Below are 19,767 nucleotides of genomic sequence, written 5' to 3' on the forward strand. Positions count from 1 at the left end.
ATTTTAATTCCTCACCTCTTTGTCATGGCCACCAACAACAGAAACAAATAAAAAAAGAATAAATACATACAATCTACATCACTTGTGTGTGAATAGGCAAAAATAAAACCAATGCATGCATTTCCTTATACAGCTTTTATTTCTACGTGTATGTATTTATTCATTTGGCAGATTTGGTCCTCCACACATGCTTTCGTTCACCTTCCACTCATCCACTTGCAATGCAGAATGGGTAAATAGTACAAAATAAAACCCACTCCACTTCCCATACTTTTTTTTTTTATCACAAAACAGGTTTAATTTAATATTTCTTTATTTCTTAAAATAATTAAACATATTTATTTCTCCAACCTTTTTCTTGTTGTCTTTGTAGCCATTTAATATGCGGGCCTTTATTAAGCACACATTAATTCTGTCATGGGGCGGCAAGAAAAAAAAAAAAAAAAAAAAGTGGTATACAAGTCCTCCCCTATCCCAGTCCTTCTCTTCCAGTTTCTCTCTCTAACTTGGTTTATGTTCTAAAACGGACGTAATCATTTATTTTATTATTATTATTAAGGGGAACAGAATAGAAAAAAAAAAAAAAAGGGGGGGGGGGGGTTGGTTTTGTGAATACCAGGAGGTATTGTTCCTTAATACCACTTTATATACTGTTTTTACTCCTTGACTGTTCCTAAGAAAAAATATATGCTAAAGGATTCTACAAGATACAAGATTATCAGTGTACTGCATTCAGTTACAATATACAGGTACTTAACACTGCGAACATGTACACATGGACACACACATGCTCACACGGTGGGGGAATGCAGGTGTGTGAGCACGTGCAATGTTCCTTCTCAGATACAAGCTTCTCCAGGTTCATTCTTGAACTCAGGGCCTACGGGTTTTGCACAAGTTCTGTTGTGCTGATGACTGGGTCAAGCCGAGGTACCAACGGCAGATATGCAGCCCTCCGGTATGAAAGAGTAAAGAAAAGCCAAAAACAAAACTTTAAAAGCAGATCTGAGGTGTTGGCTAGCAACTACACAGACTGAGCTTGCAGAAATGGTAGGGGGGTGAAGTGAACAAAACTCATGTAAAATTAATATTAAAAACGACCGTTTTTTTGTTTTGTTTTATTTCGCATTGAAGATCAGCATGGTGGGTGAATGTGTGTTAATATGTATGTGTGCGGTCACACATCAGCATGTAAGCAATTTTTCTCCTGCTGCTTCCTGTTTATCCAGGTACTTTGGCTTCCTACCTCTTAGAGGACAATACAGGGACGGGGGACACTTTCATTTTTGCAAACTACATGCAAATTCCTCCACACTTAGAACTACTACAGTATCAGCATGGAGGGTTGGGAATAAGGGGGTTGGAATGGGGGCTATTCTGTTGGAGCCATCCTCTCTTCCTTTGTTTGGAAGTCTTTCCATAGGGGTCTGTAGACACCACTAGGGGTCCCACAAATCCTTCAGTCAGAACGATCCACGAGGAGTGGAGGGGAGAAATTCACCACAGTGGGGAGCGGAGAGGGGCCAGGAGGAGGACAGGACGAGGACAGTTGGGGACGTGGGCTTTATCCTGGGTTTGACATAGGGATTAGAAGAAGTCCAAACAATTTTTTTTCTGTAGTTTTTGTTCTCCACAGCAGTTCAAATGAAGTCCTACTGTCTGTTCAAAGTCTTTTTCCCTCCAGTACAGCTTTTCCCATTTTTTCTTTTTTTCAGTGTAATTTTTAAGGGAAAAAAGAAAGAAAAAAAAAAGTTATTTACAGTGCTGCTGAAATAATGAAAGACATTAATCTACCGTAAAGTAAGTCGCACAATACCGGAAAAAAAAAAAAAAAAAAAAAAAAAGGAAAGAAAAAAAAAAAAAAAAAACCCATGGAGCTCCATGTCCAGCTTGAACAGAGCTGTTGAGCTGGGAGGCGTGGGCTGGTGGAGTAAGGGACAGGGGCTTGTTGTTAAGTGGGAATGATCCCGTCGTTCCGGAGGCCTCGCTTCAGTTCCAGGTCCTCTAGCTTCTTCCACAGCTCTTCTCTCTCTTTCTCCTTCTTTTTCTCCCTGAAACAAACAAGAATAAGTAAAGAATAGCCAGAAACAAAAAGCACAATATTCAGCTGCTGTAATTTTTTTTCTGACAAAATACAATTTCCTGATATTTCAGGGAGCATGACCGTGTTTTTGTATTAAAGCCATTACATCAGCGATGCACAGACCCAAAATTAGCAGTTGCCCGCAGTGACCCATTTTTAAATAGTATTTGGGATGTCTGCAGACAGGGTCAGGGTGACCCTGCTGACCCACTGCTGAGAGTGAAGTGGGTTGCAAGGAATACAACAGAATAAAACTGAAATAAATCACAAACATGGGAGAGTAGGAAATGTGGGTAACCAATATACTATTGGTAGGGTTAAACCCATAAGAACATGCATGATGTCACTGAGAATAGTGTTAAGATTGTTTGCCACAAGCCAGTCTAATTACTCCTCCCAAAAGTTCTGTTACAGAGAGCTATATCATATTTCTCTGCATTCTCAACTCCCATTCTTACAGCTGCATGACGAGAAAAAAAAAAAAAAATGTTTTGATTAATCGAAAGCCTACCGCTGGCGATCTGACTTGTATGTGGCTGTGAGTTCATCAAACAAAGTGCTGTTCATCTCCATGAAAGCCTTCAGGACATTGTAGACTAAAGCCACAATCGCCCTGAAAGAAAATAAATGACAAAAAAATTGCTTTGAACAGATTGAATGCATGTCTATTACACACAATATTAATTATAAGTAGATCACGACCTATAACTGAAGATCTGTGAACTATTATTATTCTCTGATTATATGTGCCATTGTAACAAAGTTAATTCTCTTGTTTCAACGCAGAACAAAAATTCTTGAAAATTTTGGTCACTTTGGACCAAAATTGGAGAAAACTGTGAATGCTTTAGTATTTTCTGACATTGCCACAGTCCACTATAGAAAAAAATTCATGAGTATAATTTGTTTGCTCTCTCTTTGTAAGTGTGAACTCACGGGTTCCAGTGCTCTTTTGAGATCCTGTAGAGGCTGGCGAACATGATGGGCAGGATAACGCTGGAGTTCTCCTCAATCAGACTCATAATGTACTCATTGTTCCAGTAGTAAAGAGCACGCTCTGCCACCTAGCACATCCAAACCATATTACCACTTATATTAGAAAAAAAAAAGTATTGTGTCAAATAACTTTAGTTAGCAGAAATTAAAGATGAAGAATTCATAAGACAATCTTCATAAACTCTTAATAGCATTATAGTCTTCAGTTACCCAATGCCATAGTTGTAATTTCTAAAGTGCAATTTTATTTCTTTAAAGTGGCAGCCATTTTTTGTGAGGTTGTTAGTATTACTAACTTTATAAAAACGCTGCCAGTAGCAGTAATCCAAGAATTTATTGATGTTTTCAGCCAAGCAAATGTTCTCTTTATATTGGTTCTAGTCTGAACGGTCTGAAACATGTAGAATCTGTCTGGGGGAAAAACTTATAGCTCTAACCTGGAAGTGAGGACTGGACACACATCTGGAGATCTGTTTAAAAAGAGGCTCCTGGATCTTTACAAACTGTGTTGGTTCAATCACATCCAGGATTTCCTCCAATTCGCCCAAAAACATGACCTGAAGGAGAGAAATGGTGAGAGATAATGCTGATAGTTGGATTATGTTCTTGTGGGGAGGGGTCAGCTGATGTGTGTGACAAGCTAAAATATTAAAAAGGTAATCCCACCTCTTTCTGGCTGCAAGTTTTTGGCCAAAACTTCAGCAGACCTCTGATAACCTGACACACACAAGAAAAAACAAAAAAAAAACACAGTAACAGCATTAGAAACCAAAGTAAAAAAAATAAAATACAAAAAGGAATAATAAACTGAAAACGTCTCATAAAAAATTGCTGGCTCAGAGTGAGATGACTTACTGGTTCTGTAAGTGCTGGGTCTTTCTCTAGGAACTGTACAATACAATACGCCAACTGGGAAAAGGAACAAGATTTCAGTCTTGGAGAGAGCAATTTGCAGTGGGGTATGTGAGATATATTTATCTTTCAGACAGAACAGAGTAGAGCGCCAGATAGTACCTGTGCATGGAAGAGGGAGAGACTCCTGACTGTGTGCAGGGGAATCAGCACTTTGACCAGGAACTGTTTGTGCTCTGCTTTAAGGGGCAAAGCAAACCCATTGATAATGCTGAGGGAATGAGAGGAAAACAGAAAGTTACTATGTGAAGGGTGGACTGGTGGAATTTTATCAGCACTATTGTATTTCTTCTGCTTAGATTTAAGCAACTTGCTCAGAACTTTCCATTTGACAAAACTGTGCAGTCAATTATTTCTTCAGCACTAATAACAGAACATATCATGCTGAACCTGATTGCCTTGGGTTTGCATGCAAACTTTGGAACAGATCCCTACTGTACAATCTGGCCATGAAGCAAAACATGGCGAACCTACCTTCCCAAAATTTCCAACAATTCAGCAACCCCATTGAAGTGCTCAGTTTCATAAACAAAACTGCAGAACAGACAAGGAGAAATTATGAAGGGAAATGCATTAGTCTGTCAGAGTAAGCGTAAAACAAGCTATTAAAATGGTTTAAATGCTTTAAAAAAAAAAGCCTAATCACCGTAGAAAAATATTATTTATCTGTTTTCGTATAAAAGCCCTCAGTCCCAGAAATTTCCCGTAGATTCTGTGTAAGACTGTCTTCAGGTAGTCCCTCTCACGGGGATCCTCGCTGTCAAACAGCTCCAGCAGCTAGAGAGGGAGTGAGAGTGAAGACCATGAGAATCACGGATTCTATGGGGAGGAGGGGGGGAAAAACGGCCACTTACCTGTAAAACAAATTTCTGGTCTATGTACTTTTTGGCAATGCTAGGCTGGAACTCCTGACTCTCCAAGAACCGAATGAAGAACTCATACACCAGCTGCAAAGTGATACAGGACAGGAGCAGAAAGGCAGAAACACAGAGATGCAGGCTGATGTCAGTATCAATGGTACAGCAGATTTCATGATGAGGGTGAAAACTAAAGAGTTTTTGGGACGTGATGACTGGAAAGAAAGAACTGGGTTTATAATGACTCACAAAACTAGACAGCAAGGAGGGCAACAACATAAAAAAAAAAGGAAGGTTATCCTTGAAATTAGAATCTCGTTTGTAAAGGAGCCCTGGAAGCAGGTGGTACACAAACAGGGGATGGGAGAAGGAGCGAGAGAGAAAGAGAGAGGGAATGCCTACAAGCCTAATCAACTGAAGATTTCAAATTAAAATAAATACATACATACATACACACACATGTATTTACATACACATACACAAAATATTGGGTACATTATTTTATTATGCAAATATATTCACATTATGCATGACGTAAGAGCTAAAAGTGACTATTCCTTTTTAAACCGGATTTTGAGGACACTGGCAAAAGCCCTGTGGACACACAGGCAAATAGTCAGTTGATTGGCAAGCGCCAATCACAATGTGTAAATGTCTGTCATTAAAGCTCTACAGCTAATGAGCATACACAATGTGGGATGACCAAAAGGGGCGGGGGACCTCCAACTGCAACTGAAGAAGAGACGTACTGTCCACGTGTCACCATGTGCTAGTTCTTAAATTGAATGAGCGCTGTATTTTTTTTTGTTGACCAGCCACTTTTAAAACTTCTATTTCACGTGACCAGTTAACAGACAAGTCAGGTAAATGTGGACCGAAAGGTACAAATGTATATTTAGTTATTGCTGTAATTGGGGGGACAAGCTGTACCTGTAAGTGGGGCCATGAAGCTTCCAGTGTGGGCTCATCCTCCTCTGGATCAAACTCATTACTGTCGCTGGGTGGGAGGGTACGGAATATGTTGTAGGAAACCTGGACAGAGTTTAAAAAACATTAAAACATTAACTAATATTCTAACCCAATTGAAAATACTAGGGATACATCCAGCTTTTTTTTTTTAAAGCAATCTCCTCTGGGACTAATAATACCAATACCTACTGACTAGATATCGGCCAATAAAGACAACTGATCCGATAGTATATTTAATGTGGAGACTGAGATCACCCTGTATGATTTTCTTTACCAGTAATACAATGTAACAATTTACAAAATTAATTTTAAAAATTGTATACACTTTGCACGGTCCACTGGTTTTGTCTTGCTGAACTGCTCAGGGTGATGCTTCTGGACATGCTTGATTAAGTCGATCATGTTATGATTCGCAGTCCTGTTGCATGAAATACATCTAATGCATCTATGAACATTTCTGACTAGCTTTATAGTTTAACAGAACATGGGACACGAGGCCTTAGCAAATTGCGACGGACACGTTTCCATGTTGAGGTGTTAACGCACCATTTTGACCACCTCTGGGTACGCTTGCTCGGTGAGGTACCCGCGGCTGACTGTGACGTAGTCTACAAGCTCGTTGAGTGTGGACCGCTTGTACTCCTTCATCTTGAGGTCTGAGAGTGTGTCCATGAAGTCAAACACCGTACAGCACTGCTGCAGCTTCCGCAGGAACAGCTCAGCCTGCTCCGGCGCCGGAACGTCTATGAACCAGAGAAGAAAAAAAAAAAAAAAAAAAAAAAACAGAGGGGTGAGAACGACATTGTATTAGACGTCAGGAAATACTGTCAGGGCAGACCAATTTATTTGGTGCAGTAATCACTGTGTGCATTTGTTAGTATAATAAGCCTATAATACAAAGCAAGGTCAGATAACATCTGAGTGAATAAAGGCCTTGCACACATTTGGCTTATAATAATGTGTTTTTGCATCTGCCATCAGGAGAGCAATCCATCTATATCTGGATGAAGATCATGTATACAATCTGGTCCATTACAACAAATAGTTCTTTTTTTTTTTATGAATCATCGGATTCAGAACTGCTTGGTTTTAAATTTACCTGGAGAATTGCCTGTTTCTGCTTCGCAATGCATTGAATACAAGATATATTTCAACATCCTTAGTGTCCATGCATTGAGAATGACTCCAAGCACAATTTGATCTGATATGATCTTCAAATTGCCCAGAGGGAGCAGTTCATATGAAGAAATGCTGGTGATGCTGGAAAGACTAATATTTCCCTAAACTCAGGTTTTGGTACAGTTATTCATGCACAAGAGGGAAAGGGATGGGTGTCACAGTAAAATGCAATATGGATATTTTATGGTGTAGGTTGACATTTTTCCTGTTATCCAACTGATTAAAAAAAAAACAAAAAAAAAAAACACAGAAAATCAGGAACGCCACAAGTTCCAGTCGCTGACATTGATCACTAAATTGCTTTCGCTCACCAACAATGTAATATAAAATTCGTATAGAATAAAACTGGTTGTGATTGTGTCAGTGACTGATGAAAAGCAGATCAGGTAAGATTGACGAGATCTGTGTAATGAGTCAGTTGCGAACGCATAGAGAGTTCATATCATCAGCATTTAAATAAGAGCCTCTTAAGATAAGATGATCCTTTATTAGTCCCACAAGTGGGAAATCCCTTAACTTTAGCAACTTTGACAAAGCCAATTACAACAGTCCTTCTTTAAGGAGTACAGTAGGTAGTGAGAGAGTAGTAGGTTATGTAGTATCACTGATGATTATTACTAGCTCAAAATTAGACCAAATGTCACATGGTTTTATACTCAAACAATTTCCCTGCCTCAACACAATCACAACTTTAGTTTTATCCAAAGCAACTTACAAGAGGAAGACACCAGCAATTCTCGTTCGGTTTCCATAGATATTGAGTTAACTTTCAGTGATTCAGTGCAATGGCTACAGATTTCTGACTGATTGTGATGATGACAATGTGGACAGACTTTGCAATGAATCTTAACAGCAAATCTCAAGCTAGACTGGGGAAAAAAAGTAAGTGCGAGTATGTCATGTGATTCTTTACTCTTAACTGGAAGCAAGCCACCGTTGCCTCCCAGATCTCATAAGACGTGCTGCAGGCTCCTTGCCTTGAGAAGAGTGCAGCAGTGGTAAAACCGTGCTACCCTCACCTGTAACACTGGCCTCACAAGCGGCTGCACTACAGCATTAAACACATGCAACCTAGATAGAAAAATAAAATATTAAATTAGCTCCAGTGTGTTCTCATAAGTGGAAAAGGGCAGAAAAAAAAAAAAAAAAAAAAAAAGAACTCCATGAAGTGGCAAGGACGTCGGTTTCTCCTCGCAGATCCCTTGCACACGCTGAGAATGCCAGCTTAGGGAAAACCCCTATTCTATAAGTAGCAGCGTGGTTTTGGGTTACAGCGGGGAAAAAGTCAGTGTGTTTGAGAGGAGGTGTAGTGTAGGACTGTGTGTAAATGCGTGTGTGCGTCTGCCTCGGAGAGAGAGCGAGGTGCCTGTGGGGTCAGATTGTGCACGTGTTAGAGGAGCAACGTGTGTGTGTGTTGTGTGTGTGTGTGTGTGTGTGTGTGTGGTGTGTGTGTGGTGTGTGTGTGTGTGTGTGTGTGTGTGTGTGTGTGTGTGTGTGTGTGTGTGTGTGTAAGTAAAAGTGAGTGTGTGTGAGATGTTTTCCGACAGGTGGGCTCAGAAGGTGCTATAGCTGCCCCAGCGCCAAGCCAAAGGCTGATTCGTAGACTATGTACGGCAAACTAAATGCAAATATGATCACATTTAAAGGCAGTCACTGTTAATTAAGTTGCCTAAAACACATTTAAATATAACTAAACAGGCGGTCTTATGTCAGGAGGATGCTCTGACAAGAAATTACAGCTTGTCTAATGCGATTGCAGGCTTTGGAAAAAGTATTTCATTTAGGGTATTCCAATCTAGATAATTTTTTTAACAAGGCAAATGACCAGCCTTTAGAGTATTACAGTAACATCGATATCACACATACATAGGCTTAACCAGACTGGGTTGAAAGGACACACCCTATTTGAATTCAAATTTGTTTCAAACTTTCTGCCAGGGGGGTAGGAGTCCGAAAAAAAAAACTATACAAGTGGCCTGGTGAAAAATGCAAGATGAGATGACAGCAAACACTCATTTATGAAGGAAAACTGAAATAAGGTAACAAGCAGAATATTACCTGAATGGCCAGCTAGTCTATCAATCTTTTTCACTCTGTTAGGATAGGATTTGCTACGTTTACACACCAGATGGTGTTATATTACAATTAATTTACAAGTTATTGTTACTTTTTAAAAAATTGGTGCATCAGAGAAAGGGCATTGGCCAGTAAAAAAAGGTACTGGTTTCACCACAAGTTGTGACAGATCCAAAAAAAAAAAAAAAAAAAAAGGTTACATGACTTACATTCCTGTCACATCTTGACACATATACTCACCAGTAAACAATGACAGTATTCCAAGTCAAAATTGCTGCTGGACTATACACAGACCCAAAACGTTGCCCCACTGAGAAAAATGAACACGTACTGTAAAAATACACTTTAAAATTCCAACCCCAGCTATACTGACAGCACCCGCCAATTCTGTCATAGTACTCATAGTATATGTAGTACCAACATTTGGGGTTTGGGGTAGACATTGTTACATTTGCTGTACATTTTTGGCCTAGAAGGTTCATGAAGCTTTTTTCCCCTGATGTCCAGTGTTCATAACTCTTACTAAATAAACACATTTTGCTATTAAGCAGTAATTAGGTTTAAAAATCACAGCTTCTTTCATGGCAGGCAGGAGAAAAAAAAAAAAAAAAAAAAAAAAAAAAAAGCTTGTGTAGCCCGACCACGGCTCCCTCTAAATTCTCATGTACACGTTGCAGTATTCTACCATTCACTGAAAATGTAAAAACTAAGCTTAAACATAAGATGCTGTGATCGGTCGGTCATATTTTGTAATTTAACTTGCCTGAAATACCAGGCAGTAATTCAAAGTCCCAAGATGTACAGCGCCATTTACAGGAGTGGAGGTTGTAGTTGCACGCTGATTCTCATCTCTGTTGACCTCACTAAAGAAAACGATGAACAGCTCCACCCGGTGGATTAAATTTGCATACAAAAATATTGATATTTGATATATCTGTATCTATACAATATCACCACATAAAACTGTGCGATATATTGCTGTATCGATATTTTGCAACACCCCTACGGCCAACCCAACATGACCCCCCCCAAAGCGCTAAGTTACTCGCTCAAATCTCTCACTCCTTCCATGCTGCACAGTAGTGGCGATGCCTCAAAGGAGAAACAATTAAACTAAGGTGGGTCCACGTGCATGAAGCGGGTGCCCTGGAACATGACACCAATCAGATCCAGTTTCAACCAAGAAGGGAGAAGATGGGGGCAGGGCAACCAAACCCAAGCAAGTGAACAGTTTCAGTTTCGCTCAGTCTTTGGGAAGAAAAATTATATAATTACTATATTATTTACTTGTATTATTAAGCTCTCTTTTAAATGGACGGTGAAGGAAGGAGGGTCATGGGAGAATCTGAAAACATATGTACTGAGCAGAGCTACAGTGTGGGAGGAAGAAAATATGAAGAACACTAACTCCCACTCACTAATCCTCTTTCTGCATATAAGCCACTCTGAGAAGAGGACACACACACACACACATGCACACACAGAAAACAGGCAAATTTAAGGCTGAGCACATAGTAAGTGATTTGCAGTGTTATATATCATCCATAGGCTGTCTAACAGGACCTGCTGTGTCACTGCAACGTATGCATGCACATTTATTACATCACAGGACATTTACTACCTGTTACTACATCTTTGCTCATTCAAACGCTTTTCGTTCTTCACGGTTAGGTCTTAAGAGACAACCGTCTGATAACATTCCACGTTGCTAGGGGAAAAAAAAAAAAAAAAAAAAAAAAAAAAGGTGTGTGTGTGTGTGTATATATATATATATATATAAAATGCTGTATGTTACATTTTCATAATTTAAAATACCTTTTTGTATGTGTGTGTGTGTGTGTGTGTGTGTGTATATATATATATATATATATATATATTTTTTTTTTCCCCCCTGTTCCCATCTGTACTGTTATCAGTTTATCGGGATTATTGTTTGTGTATTATCTTTTGCATTCAGTCCTATGTTTCATCTACATCCACACTGAATTCTGTAATTGTGTCACATTTATCCATAAATCTGTACCATTGATGTGATGTGGTAAATCATTTCACTAAAAAGTTGGTGCCATGGATTCAGTACATTAATAAGAGTTGCTTAGACACAAACACTTTCTTCACCGCTGGGTATCCATGACCTTTGACAGCCAGTTGTTCCCGGTAGTGTGTGACCTTTAGGGTGGCGGTGCTTGCTGTTCCAGAGATCACCTCCTGTCCTTCCTGCCTCTAATCCTTATTGAACTGTCTGCTCCACAGGGGAGCAAAGGTCACAGTCTGCTGAAGGTGATGCATTCACTTGAATCACAAAATGCACTCTAATAGCAGTAATGACTTTGTAAGCTGACCCCTGACTGAAAACATGTTTCAAGAGAATTGTGGAGGAAAAATAAAACACTTATAACTGCAGCAGGTATAAAACTCTCGGTAGAGTTTATACATTCAAAGCACATGATCCTAGTAGTACACATAGTAACAACGCACACATACACTCTCTCATTCCCAGTCACAGGCCAGAGAGATCCCACTCGTGACCCTTTGTTGTGACTACAAATGTGCTGGCACATTGACTGGTCAAACAACATAAGGCCAAACCACAGGGGCAGAAGAACAACAATGCTGGACAAAACGCGAATACGGATCTCTATGCAAACAATGGGGCGCCGATTTCTGAAGAGACAGATATCCTGTGTCGGAGTGTGGTCTGAGACATATACACACACACACACACACACACACACACGCGCGCGCGCACAGCAATATAACAAGAAGCTACCCCATCGGAGAAGTCAGCTGGACCTCCAGAACCCACACCAGGAATGGCTACACACAAAACCTCTCGCCTTTAAAAGGTTACATTCTTCTTGTGGATGTGTGTGTTGTGCAGAACAGTGAGATTGAAGGAATTTGTTGCGCGGTCAGTTTTAAGCAAAACTGTAAGACTGAACAACATCGAGCCGAGTCGATAAACTACCATGGGGTGAAAAGTGTGCAACATACCTTTGAGCAGCGGGAGGGGGGTGAGCTCAATGGGTTTTCCCTGAGAGCGGAACTGAGAAGAACTCTGGGAACGCTTCTGTTTGGCCTTCCTGACAGACTTCCGGGAAAATCCGTCCACTTTGTCCACAGATGGTGTGGTGGTGGCTGCTGAGGACATAGCCCTGGAGAGAGTAGCAAGGAGACAAAAGAGATATCAGTCATCAGTTCATAGAATGTGCTTATCCAAAAATTGCATTACATATCCTGAAATCTGGGTGGGAAAAAAAATTGTAGTGGTGGATTAGGAATTGTGGCAAGAAAAGTAAAAAAAGAGGAAATACATGAAATCTTGGGATGAATGCAAATCAAAAACACGTGTTCTGGAGTCAAATAATTATTTTCAAATGTAGATAGCAATTAAAACGTTATTTATGGTTCCAACAAATGTTTCAGAAATTACTAATAAGGGGGTGGGGGCAGGAAATGATTTAGCTGTCTGCTTGCAGAGCCCCTCTCCCTTGATATAATTTTGTTCTATATGGGTGTGTTTTTACTGCTTTAGTGAAAAAGTTCAACTTTTCAAGTTCAACTACACCGGTGGAAGGCTCAGGCTACACTGATGGGGTAATATATATTAAAAAAAAAAAAAAAAAAAAAAACACTTAAAACAACTCAATTGTTCTGATGGAAACAAAAGAACCAGTGGGTTATTTCATTTTTCTCTGGAAAAACAAGGACTTCTTATTAGCATTTAAAGCTACAGACACCAAAATGGAGCATCCTGGGGAAATCTCATTGTGGGTCTGGATAAAAGTTGCTTTAATTCTGCACCAAGGCTGAATTTCGTAAAAAGAGACTTCAGGTGCACACAGTCAAATTTGTCCTCTTCATTTAACCCATCACCCTTGGTGAACAGTGGGCAGCCATGACAGGCGCCCGGAGAGCAGTGTGTGGGGATGGTGCTTTGCTCAGTAGCACCTTGACAGATTGGGATTTGAACCGGCAACCTTCTGATTACGGTGCCGCTTCCTTAACCGCTAGGCCACCACTGCCACCAAGACCACCAAGGGGACCACCAAAACCGATATAAAAGAAAAAAAATTAATGTCAGGGGACCTTTAATACAGCACAGCTGAAAAGGAGACTCAAAAGAATATATGAATCGTACAGACTATTTATGTAATGCAAATCGTATTATGACCCGAAAGCAGTCATACTCCTTAGAGAATAAGCCTATGCCTTAAAAAAAAAAAGTTGTATTTTATTCAAACACTAATGAACAGGATGGTGGGCTGGTGAACACATGCATAACAGCAGATGGGCTACAGCCTGTAACTGTACACCTATAATGTAATAGAACCTAAAATGAAGTGAACCCTAATAAAATAGCCAATTAATGTTGGCATAAAGTAGGTATATCAAATAAATGAGCAGGGTAATAATTATGCTTAAACTGTGTTGCATACACTACCAGTCAGCTACTCCGTGGCGGGTTATAGAGACTAAAATAGAAAGTTATTTAGTATTTTTTGTAGTGAAGTATGCTTGATGAATTAGTTTATTCAGAGTCGCCTCTTTTTTTACCTTCATGGACGCTTTGTTCACTATTGTAATCATTAAAAGCAACTTCATGAGATGCTAATTAACATGAAGGTAAAATTCAGTATAAATCTTCAGGACTGTTGGAAATCATCCCTGTTTTCTAACTTAAGGTGGGGGAGAAAAGACAACTGGACTCTGTGGACAACAAAACTTTACCAGTCAAGGCATATAAGCACTAATGGTTATGGTACTGGGGGGGGGAACTGGACACCAGTTTCTTGATGGGGGGAACAAAAAAAAAGTAGACATTTTCTCTATAGCTGCTGGAATGTACAGCACTCAACACGTTGCCATGGTGGCAAGCAGCAGCCAACGCGATGCCACTGGCTCTCACCACTGCTTTGTTCAAAAAAAGCAAAAGTTGTTGTGTACTTTGCCATTCAAAACCAATATTCAAACGTTATACAAAGCACAATGCAACACCAAGCAAGATGCTGTACTGAGAAATCCCACAAACACCACAACAGGTCACGCAAATATGCAGGAGGAGTCTGCATCAGAAGCAGCACGGAGAGCTTCACTGTAAGCTCAGAGCAGGCTGCATGCCACTGTCAAAGAGGAAAGACAGAGACACACACACACACACACACACACACACACACACACACACACTCTAAACAAAGCCACCCTCCTCCTATTCCTATTACATAACAGTAGAGCTGACAACGACACACAGAGACCAACGAATTAAAGGAGAGCAAGAAAAATGTGGGGGGGGGCGAGCAGGAGCGGAGCTTAACAGGAAGCCGGCTGGCTTCCACAGGAAGTCAACAGCATTACAGGGGCCAATGGGACGACTCCGGTCTAAGGCCTCAAAATGGGGAGGAAAGAGAATGTAGAGGGTTTGGTTAAAACAAAACTTAATTGTAAAAACACAGGAAGGACACGGCAAATTTTTGAGTGTGTGTGTGTGTGTGTCCTAAAGAAAAATGACAGTAACTAGAGATGGGTTAAAATTTTGATACAGCAATATACCTTGACTCTTCCTTCAGTGATGAATTATTAATATGCTGGTATCCATTACAAAGCTTTCAGAGGTTAAGCTGGACACTTAAATCTGTTTGTATGACAAAAAAAGAGGGGGACTGAATGTCAATTTCACCACACAGCAATAACACTGAAAAACTTTTCATTTACATTTGAATAGTTTTTCTGCTCTTCTTCTGGTACAAATATCACAATTGTGTCCCATAATATATCAAGCATTAGAGAATGAACTGTGAAATCATAACTGTCCCAACATACTGCATTGTGATTCCAGTAAAATAGATAATTTTTCCCACTACTGTATTACCAAACATACCATGAAAACATAACTCTGATGTGAGCATTACATATCTGAGCTTAAATGGACTTACAGCCTTTTTATTACCCGCAATATAGACAGGTTATGACCTATGACCTGCATCCTCACAGCCCGAAGGTGCAAAGGACTGATCAAAATTAGTCTGACCAGCTTGGGCACACCTTCCCAGCATGCAGTGAGTCAGAGTTGGTGTGCATGCAGTAGTGATAAAAGTAGACAAGGCCCAAGGGAAATAAAACAAATAAAACGTAAAACGTTTGGACTTTGGCAGAAACAACCGGGCCTAAGACAAGGGTGACACAAGGTGACCCCAGCTTTGCCTATTCAGTGCTTCTGATTTGACACTTGACTCCATGTAAAACTATGCTGTTAACATTAAACGTGGCATCAAATGAGTTCCCTCTACAAAAAAACAAATTGGCCAACCAATTTGTCCTGCATTCTAGAGCCAATCCAAATGGCCATTTCCACAATAATTAAATAATTATTGCTTGCTTTCATCTGTGATAGCGTTGAAGACACAGATCATTATTAAAGCCCCTAAAACAATGGTTCTAGCTCTTATCGTGAATTTCATACATAATTCCCAGTTAAAAGATTTGCATCTCGATCTACCATTAATCCTCATCAGCCATTTTAGGTCTAGCACACTCAAAAGCACGCTTACGGAAATCCAAATGCAGACTTCTTTCCTATAGATGGCTACCTAAGGGCTAATCGGGGCTAAGAACATGGCATACCTAGAAATTTGAGTTTAATGCACACCTGTGCGTAACACTGCAATCCTCCATGATAAACTTTTCCATATACAGACTACCATGCAAAAGTTTAGGGCCATTTAGAAAATGTCGTTTTTTGGACTATCTGGTGACATCAAATGTGTCAAAATGGCTAGTAGTAGCTAGGGGTGTCGATACTGCAATAGATTGTGATATTTTACGTGGTGATATTGTATCGATACAGGGACATCAAATATCGAAATTTTTGTATACAAATTTAGTCAAAAATTCAGCTCTGAGCTATGTTGTTTTGGATGAATTATTAATGTAATGTGATCCACACAGATCATACACAGCATTTTGTATTTCATTTTGTTTTTACATTTTCAAGTGAACGGCCGAAATATGTACAGTATCATAATATATCGCAAGATAATCATATCGTGACCCATGCATCATATCACAGGATCCTTGTCCATTCACTCCCTAGCTGTGGCCTAGTGGGTAAAACTTTCCGCTATGAAACTGAAGCTCATGGAGCCAACTTACTACTACTGTATCCCTGAGCAAGACACTTAAACCTGAGTGTCTCCAGTGGGACGGTCCCGGTCACTGCTGATTGTAAGCGGCTCTGGAGAATTCCATAAACCTGAAATGGTAAAACTACAGTCCAGACATTGTTCATGTAGTAAATGACTCTGGTAGATGGAATACATGCATGCTTTACCAGTGCCAACAAGGAGGACCGCTGTGTTGGTTAACGGTCACTTTAAATGCTTCATTCATCGTTAGGGTTAGGCTGAAAACCGCTGCACTGATTTAAAGCAGCAATAAAACCGAACCAAAATAATCAGTACCTAGTGCATTGGCACTGGTGGGTTCCACTTCAGCTGTATCCTTATTTCAAACTTCACAAACAACTAATCATTCTTCTTTTCTAGGAGGGAACTTCTAAATTACCCCAAAACTCTCGAGGATTACAGCAAATGCCCGTTAAGTAGCCGTATCTCACCAACGTCTATGGAGTCGTGCATCACTCAATATTCGAACGAGCGTCACGTTAAATTTGGACCCGCGTCCAGACTGCAGGAAGTCCCCCGTTACCGTAAGGAGCGTGTAAACGCGCACCGGACATTACACGTCCCTTCTGCGGCTCGTAACCCACGCGAACGCGCAGCTACACGGAAGAAAACACGCGAGAGGGGCTCTCCGATGCAGCCGCCGAGAGAACAGCAGAACGCTCGCCGTTCAACATTCCTCGCCTGCAGTGCTCACGTTTTATGAGCAGAACCCAACTGCCGAACGCTCTCCACATTTCACTTTAGAGTGAAATGTGATAGCAAAACGAAGCGTTCAACTCATGTCGTAATATAACGTACTTATAACTAGTAGTTGATGGATGGTAGTGATGGACGGACTTAATGCAGCCAGAAGGAAAGACGCGAAACGTGATCTGCGATACCTCACAGGAAAAATAAACAATATTTAAATATATAAACTGTAATTATATATATATATATATATATATTGCACAGACGAGTATATTTTTGGATTGCTCGATCTACACTTTGACGCAAAAACAACCATACTTCTCCTGGCGTGTTATCTGGGAGTGAAGAAGAATCGCTTTGGCCCCATTCGTATTTTATTTGCAGACGCATAGAAGATCCTTGGTTGTAACCAGGCCTCGCCGCTAGCCTGCTAGCTAGCGCGAGAAACCGGATACGAGGCGACCTTGCAGCGCTGCCTTCCAGGCACAGCGAAAAGCCAACTTCACAAACACCGGCAAAACGAGGAAAGTGCAAATGCAGACACATTCTCCCCCCAAAAAGAAAAAAAGAAACGAGTGGCACCGCAGCGCGGAATCGAGCTGGCTGAATTACTTTAACGGGGCGAGCGCTGCTAGCGTGTCGGCTAACTATCAACCGCCACCTAAACGCGGACCCGCGTCGCAACCAGCGAATCCCGCGTCGCGGTTCTTGCCGCGCCGAAAACAGAAAGACGTGGACGGCGTGCGGAGAGTAACCGGTTCCCCCGGCAGGGGCAATTAGCAAGCCGCTCCTGTAAGATGCTAACGCGGGGCTCCGGGCGAGCGCACCCGGGCAGTAACTTGGTGGCGGAAAAGCCGTCGCCAGCCCAGCTCTTTACCTTGATCCTCGGTGTTTTCGGGGGCGACGAGCGAAGGAGTATCCCTTTCCAAAAAAAGCGTTCTCACGCCCGGATCTTCTCCGATCTTCCGGGAGAAAGGGCTCTGCTCTCTCGGCCTTTTTCGCGGAGCCAAACCCACAAGTCCCCTTTACCTTCTTCTAGCGAAATAATCCTCCGTGGCCCATCAATGGCAAAATATACATTTACAAAAAAAAATGATGCTGCTTTAGTTAATCACATTCCCCGGTCGTTGACGAAATCGCGTCCTCGTAGCGCAGCCCCGTGCGTTCCGGACAATCTTCTTTCTTTTTTTTAGTCTATTTTGTATTTGGGGCAAATCTCTTTCCAACCTATTGTCAATATTGCTGGGCCGAGTACATGGCACACATAACACAGAGACGCAGCCAAACCGGCTGGTCGGCTCGGGCCTACGCCCGTCGCCTATTGGCGGATTTGAAGTGCACCATGGACGTGATTGGATGTGGGCCCTGCCAATCATCCCAGGAGCGGAGACGCTCCTTGGCAGATGAATACGGACGTTCGGTTGAGGGGTGCAGGACTAGGGACGAGATTGGTAGGAGGGGAAGGTGGAATCTTCCCCCGTATGGAATGAGGCTAAACCTGTAAAAAAAAAAAGGCCCAACCCTTCCTGTACAAGTCGCGCAAAATCGCCATAGCAAGCCGCTGGAATTTACTACCTTGTTCAACATGCCTCCCGATCAATATTTTAATCCCAGAAAGTATTTCACACCATCCCATCGGTCTTTACACAGTGATTACAGCCAGGACAAAGCTTTCTATAACTCTTAGAAAGGACGGAAAGGGATATCATGCAGATACATGAATACTTTTTTTTAGGTGAATTTTATATTCTGTCACAGTTTCTAAAAGGAAGCTATAAATGCTTCCACTATATGAACTAAAACGAATTGGCATTAAAAGTAGTTATCTCGGTGTAGAGACATTCTTTTCACATGCACATTATTATTGTTGTTGTTTTTGTTATTATTATAACAGGCTCACGTTTACTGGAAATAACAGTTTGTGAAAGTGTGTCTTATCTGTACAGTTCAGAGACGTCTGCTGGGTTTAGAAAAGACTGAGATCAGGGATGCGTCTGGGACATGATGGCCAGTATTGGCATCGTGGTGAAGAGTGAAATTCCTGGAGGTTGGAGCGAATATTGAAATGACTCATTATTCCTCTTGTCATTACCAGTCACTGTGTCAACTGACAAATCATCCTGGTTATGCTGCAACACAGGCCACATATGTTGGAAGTGCAGCTAAAAACATAACCTTATTCTTTGTGCTGCCTTTCTGTTGCCCATTCGTGAATCAAAAATGTTTGTTTTTTTTAATGGAAAACCTCACTGAAGTTTATATTGTATTAAAACTGTTAAAAGACTAATTTGCTTAGAATGAAAACTGGGACTGATTTTCACAGTCTGTGCTACCCTTCATTCACCAAAAAAATGGGAACACCTCTAAACGCTATGAAATATTAACTAGTGCTTTTTGTTATCCTTCTATAATCATTCAAAAACACATAAAAAAGATACTAGGAAAAATGTCTATTGTGGATTTTTATCAGAGTTACATATATTATATCTTTACTATTAAAAGACACAGATGAGTGAGTTCAGGTTCGCATGGTTCTGGTTTCACGCCTCCAGTGTTGTGAGTTCGAATCACAGTTTGGGTTTGACCTAGTGTTTGGATGTGTTGGCATGTGTTTCTACTATAATTGGAGAACACTGAATTGGCAACTCTGAATTTTCAGTAGGGGTGTGTGTGTGTGTGTGCCCTATGGTGGGCTGGTGCCACACCCTGGGTGAGCCCCTGCCCTGCGCTCAGTGTCCCGGGATGGGCTCCAGCAGCCATGACCCTGAGAAGAACTAAGCAGTTATGGAAAGTATGTGAGTGAGTGGGTCTGATAAGGAAGAGG

The 19,767-nt window shown here is 41.0% G+C and overlaps 1 protein-coding gene across 2 annotated transcripts; it reads right to left on the reverse strand.

Moving 5' to 3' along the window:
- Positions 1-1,874: 1,874 nt before the first annotated feature.
- Positions 1,875-18,219, reverse strand: ppp2r5eb (protein phosphatase 2, regulatory subunit B', epsilon isoform b). 2 transcript variants are annotated; one of them, XM_028971578.1, is made up of 14 exons: positions 17,821-18,219; positions 12,067-12,227; positions 6,364-6,560; positions 5,779-5,880; positions 4,846-4,938; positions 4,638-4,768; positions 4,466-4,525; positions 4,094-4,202; positions 3,935-3,988; positions 3,746-3,796; positions 3,517-3,636; positions 3,020-3,147; positions 2,595-2,696; positions 1,875-2,051 (listed from the first exon to the last, which is right to left on the reverse strand). In XM_028971578.1, the coding sequence occupies exons 2-14, from the start codon at positions 12,221-12,223 to the stop codon at positions 1,952-1,954; spliced, it is 1,404 nt and encodes a 467-aa protein (XP_028827411.1). In that variant the 5' UTR covers positions 12,224-12,227; positions 17,821-18,219; the 3' UTR covers positions 1,875-1,951. The 2 variants fall into 2 exon arrangements, with proteins under 2 accessions (XP_028827411.1, XP_028827422.1); XM_028971589.1 differs by lacking the exon at positions 17,821-18,219 and adding an exon at positions 16,530-16,751.
- Between the last annotated feature and the right edge of the window lie 1,548 nt (positions 18,220-19,767).

This window comes from Denticeps clupeoides, chromosome 1 (assembly GCF_900700375.1).
Source record: "Denticeps clupeoides chromosome 1, fDenClu1.1, whole genome shotgun sequence".
Taxonomy (NCBI): domain Eukaryota; kingdom Metazoa; phylum Chordata; class Actinopteri; order Clupeiformes; family Denticipitidae; genus Denticeps; species Denticeps clupeoides.

Coding starts and splice junctions, on each gene's coding strand:
- ppp2r5eb (XM_028971578.1), bottom strand. CDS start 12,223: ATGTCCTCAGCAGCCACCACCACACCATCTGTGGACAAAGTGGACGGA. Junction 4,939..5,778: donor CTTCATGGCCCCACTTACAG/GTACAGCTTGTC, acceptor ATCACTTTGCAG/CTGGTGTATGAGTTCTTCAT. Junction 2,697..3,019: donor TCAAAAGAGCACTGGAACCC/GTGAGTTCACAC, acceptor ATTTTCTTTCAG/GGCGATTGTGGCTTTAGTCT.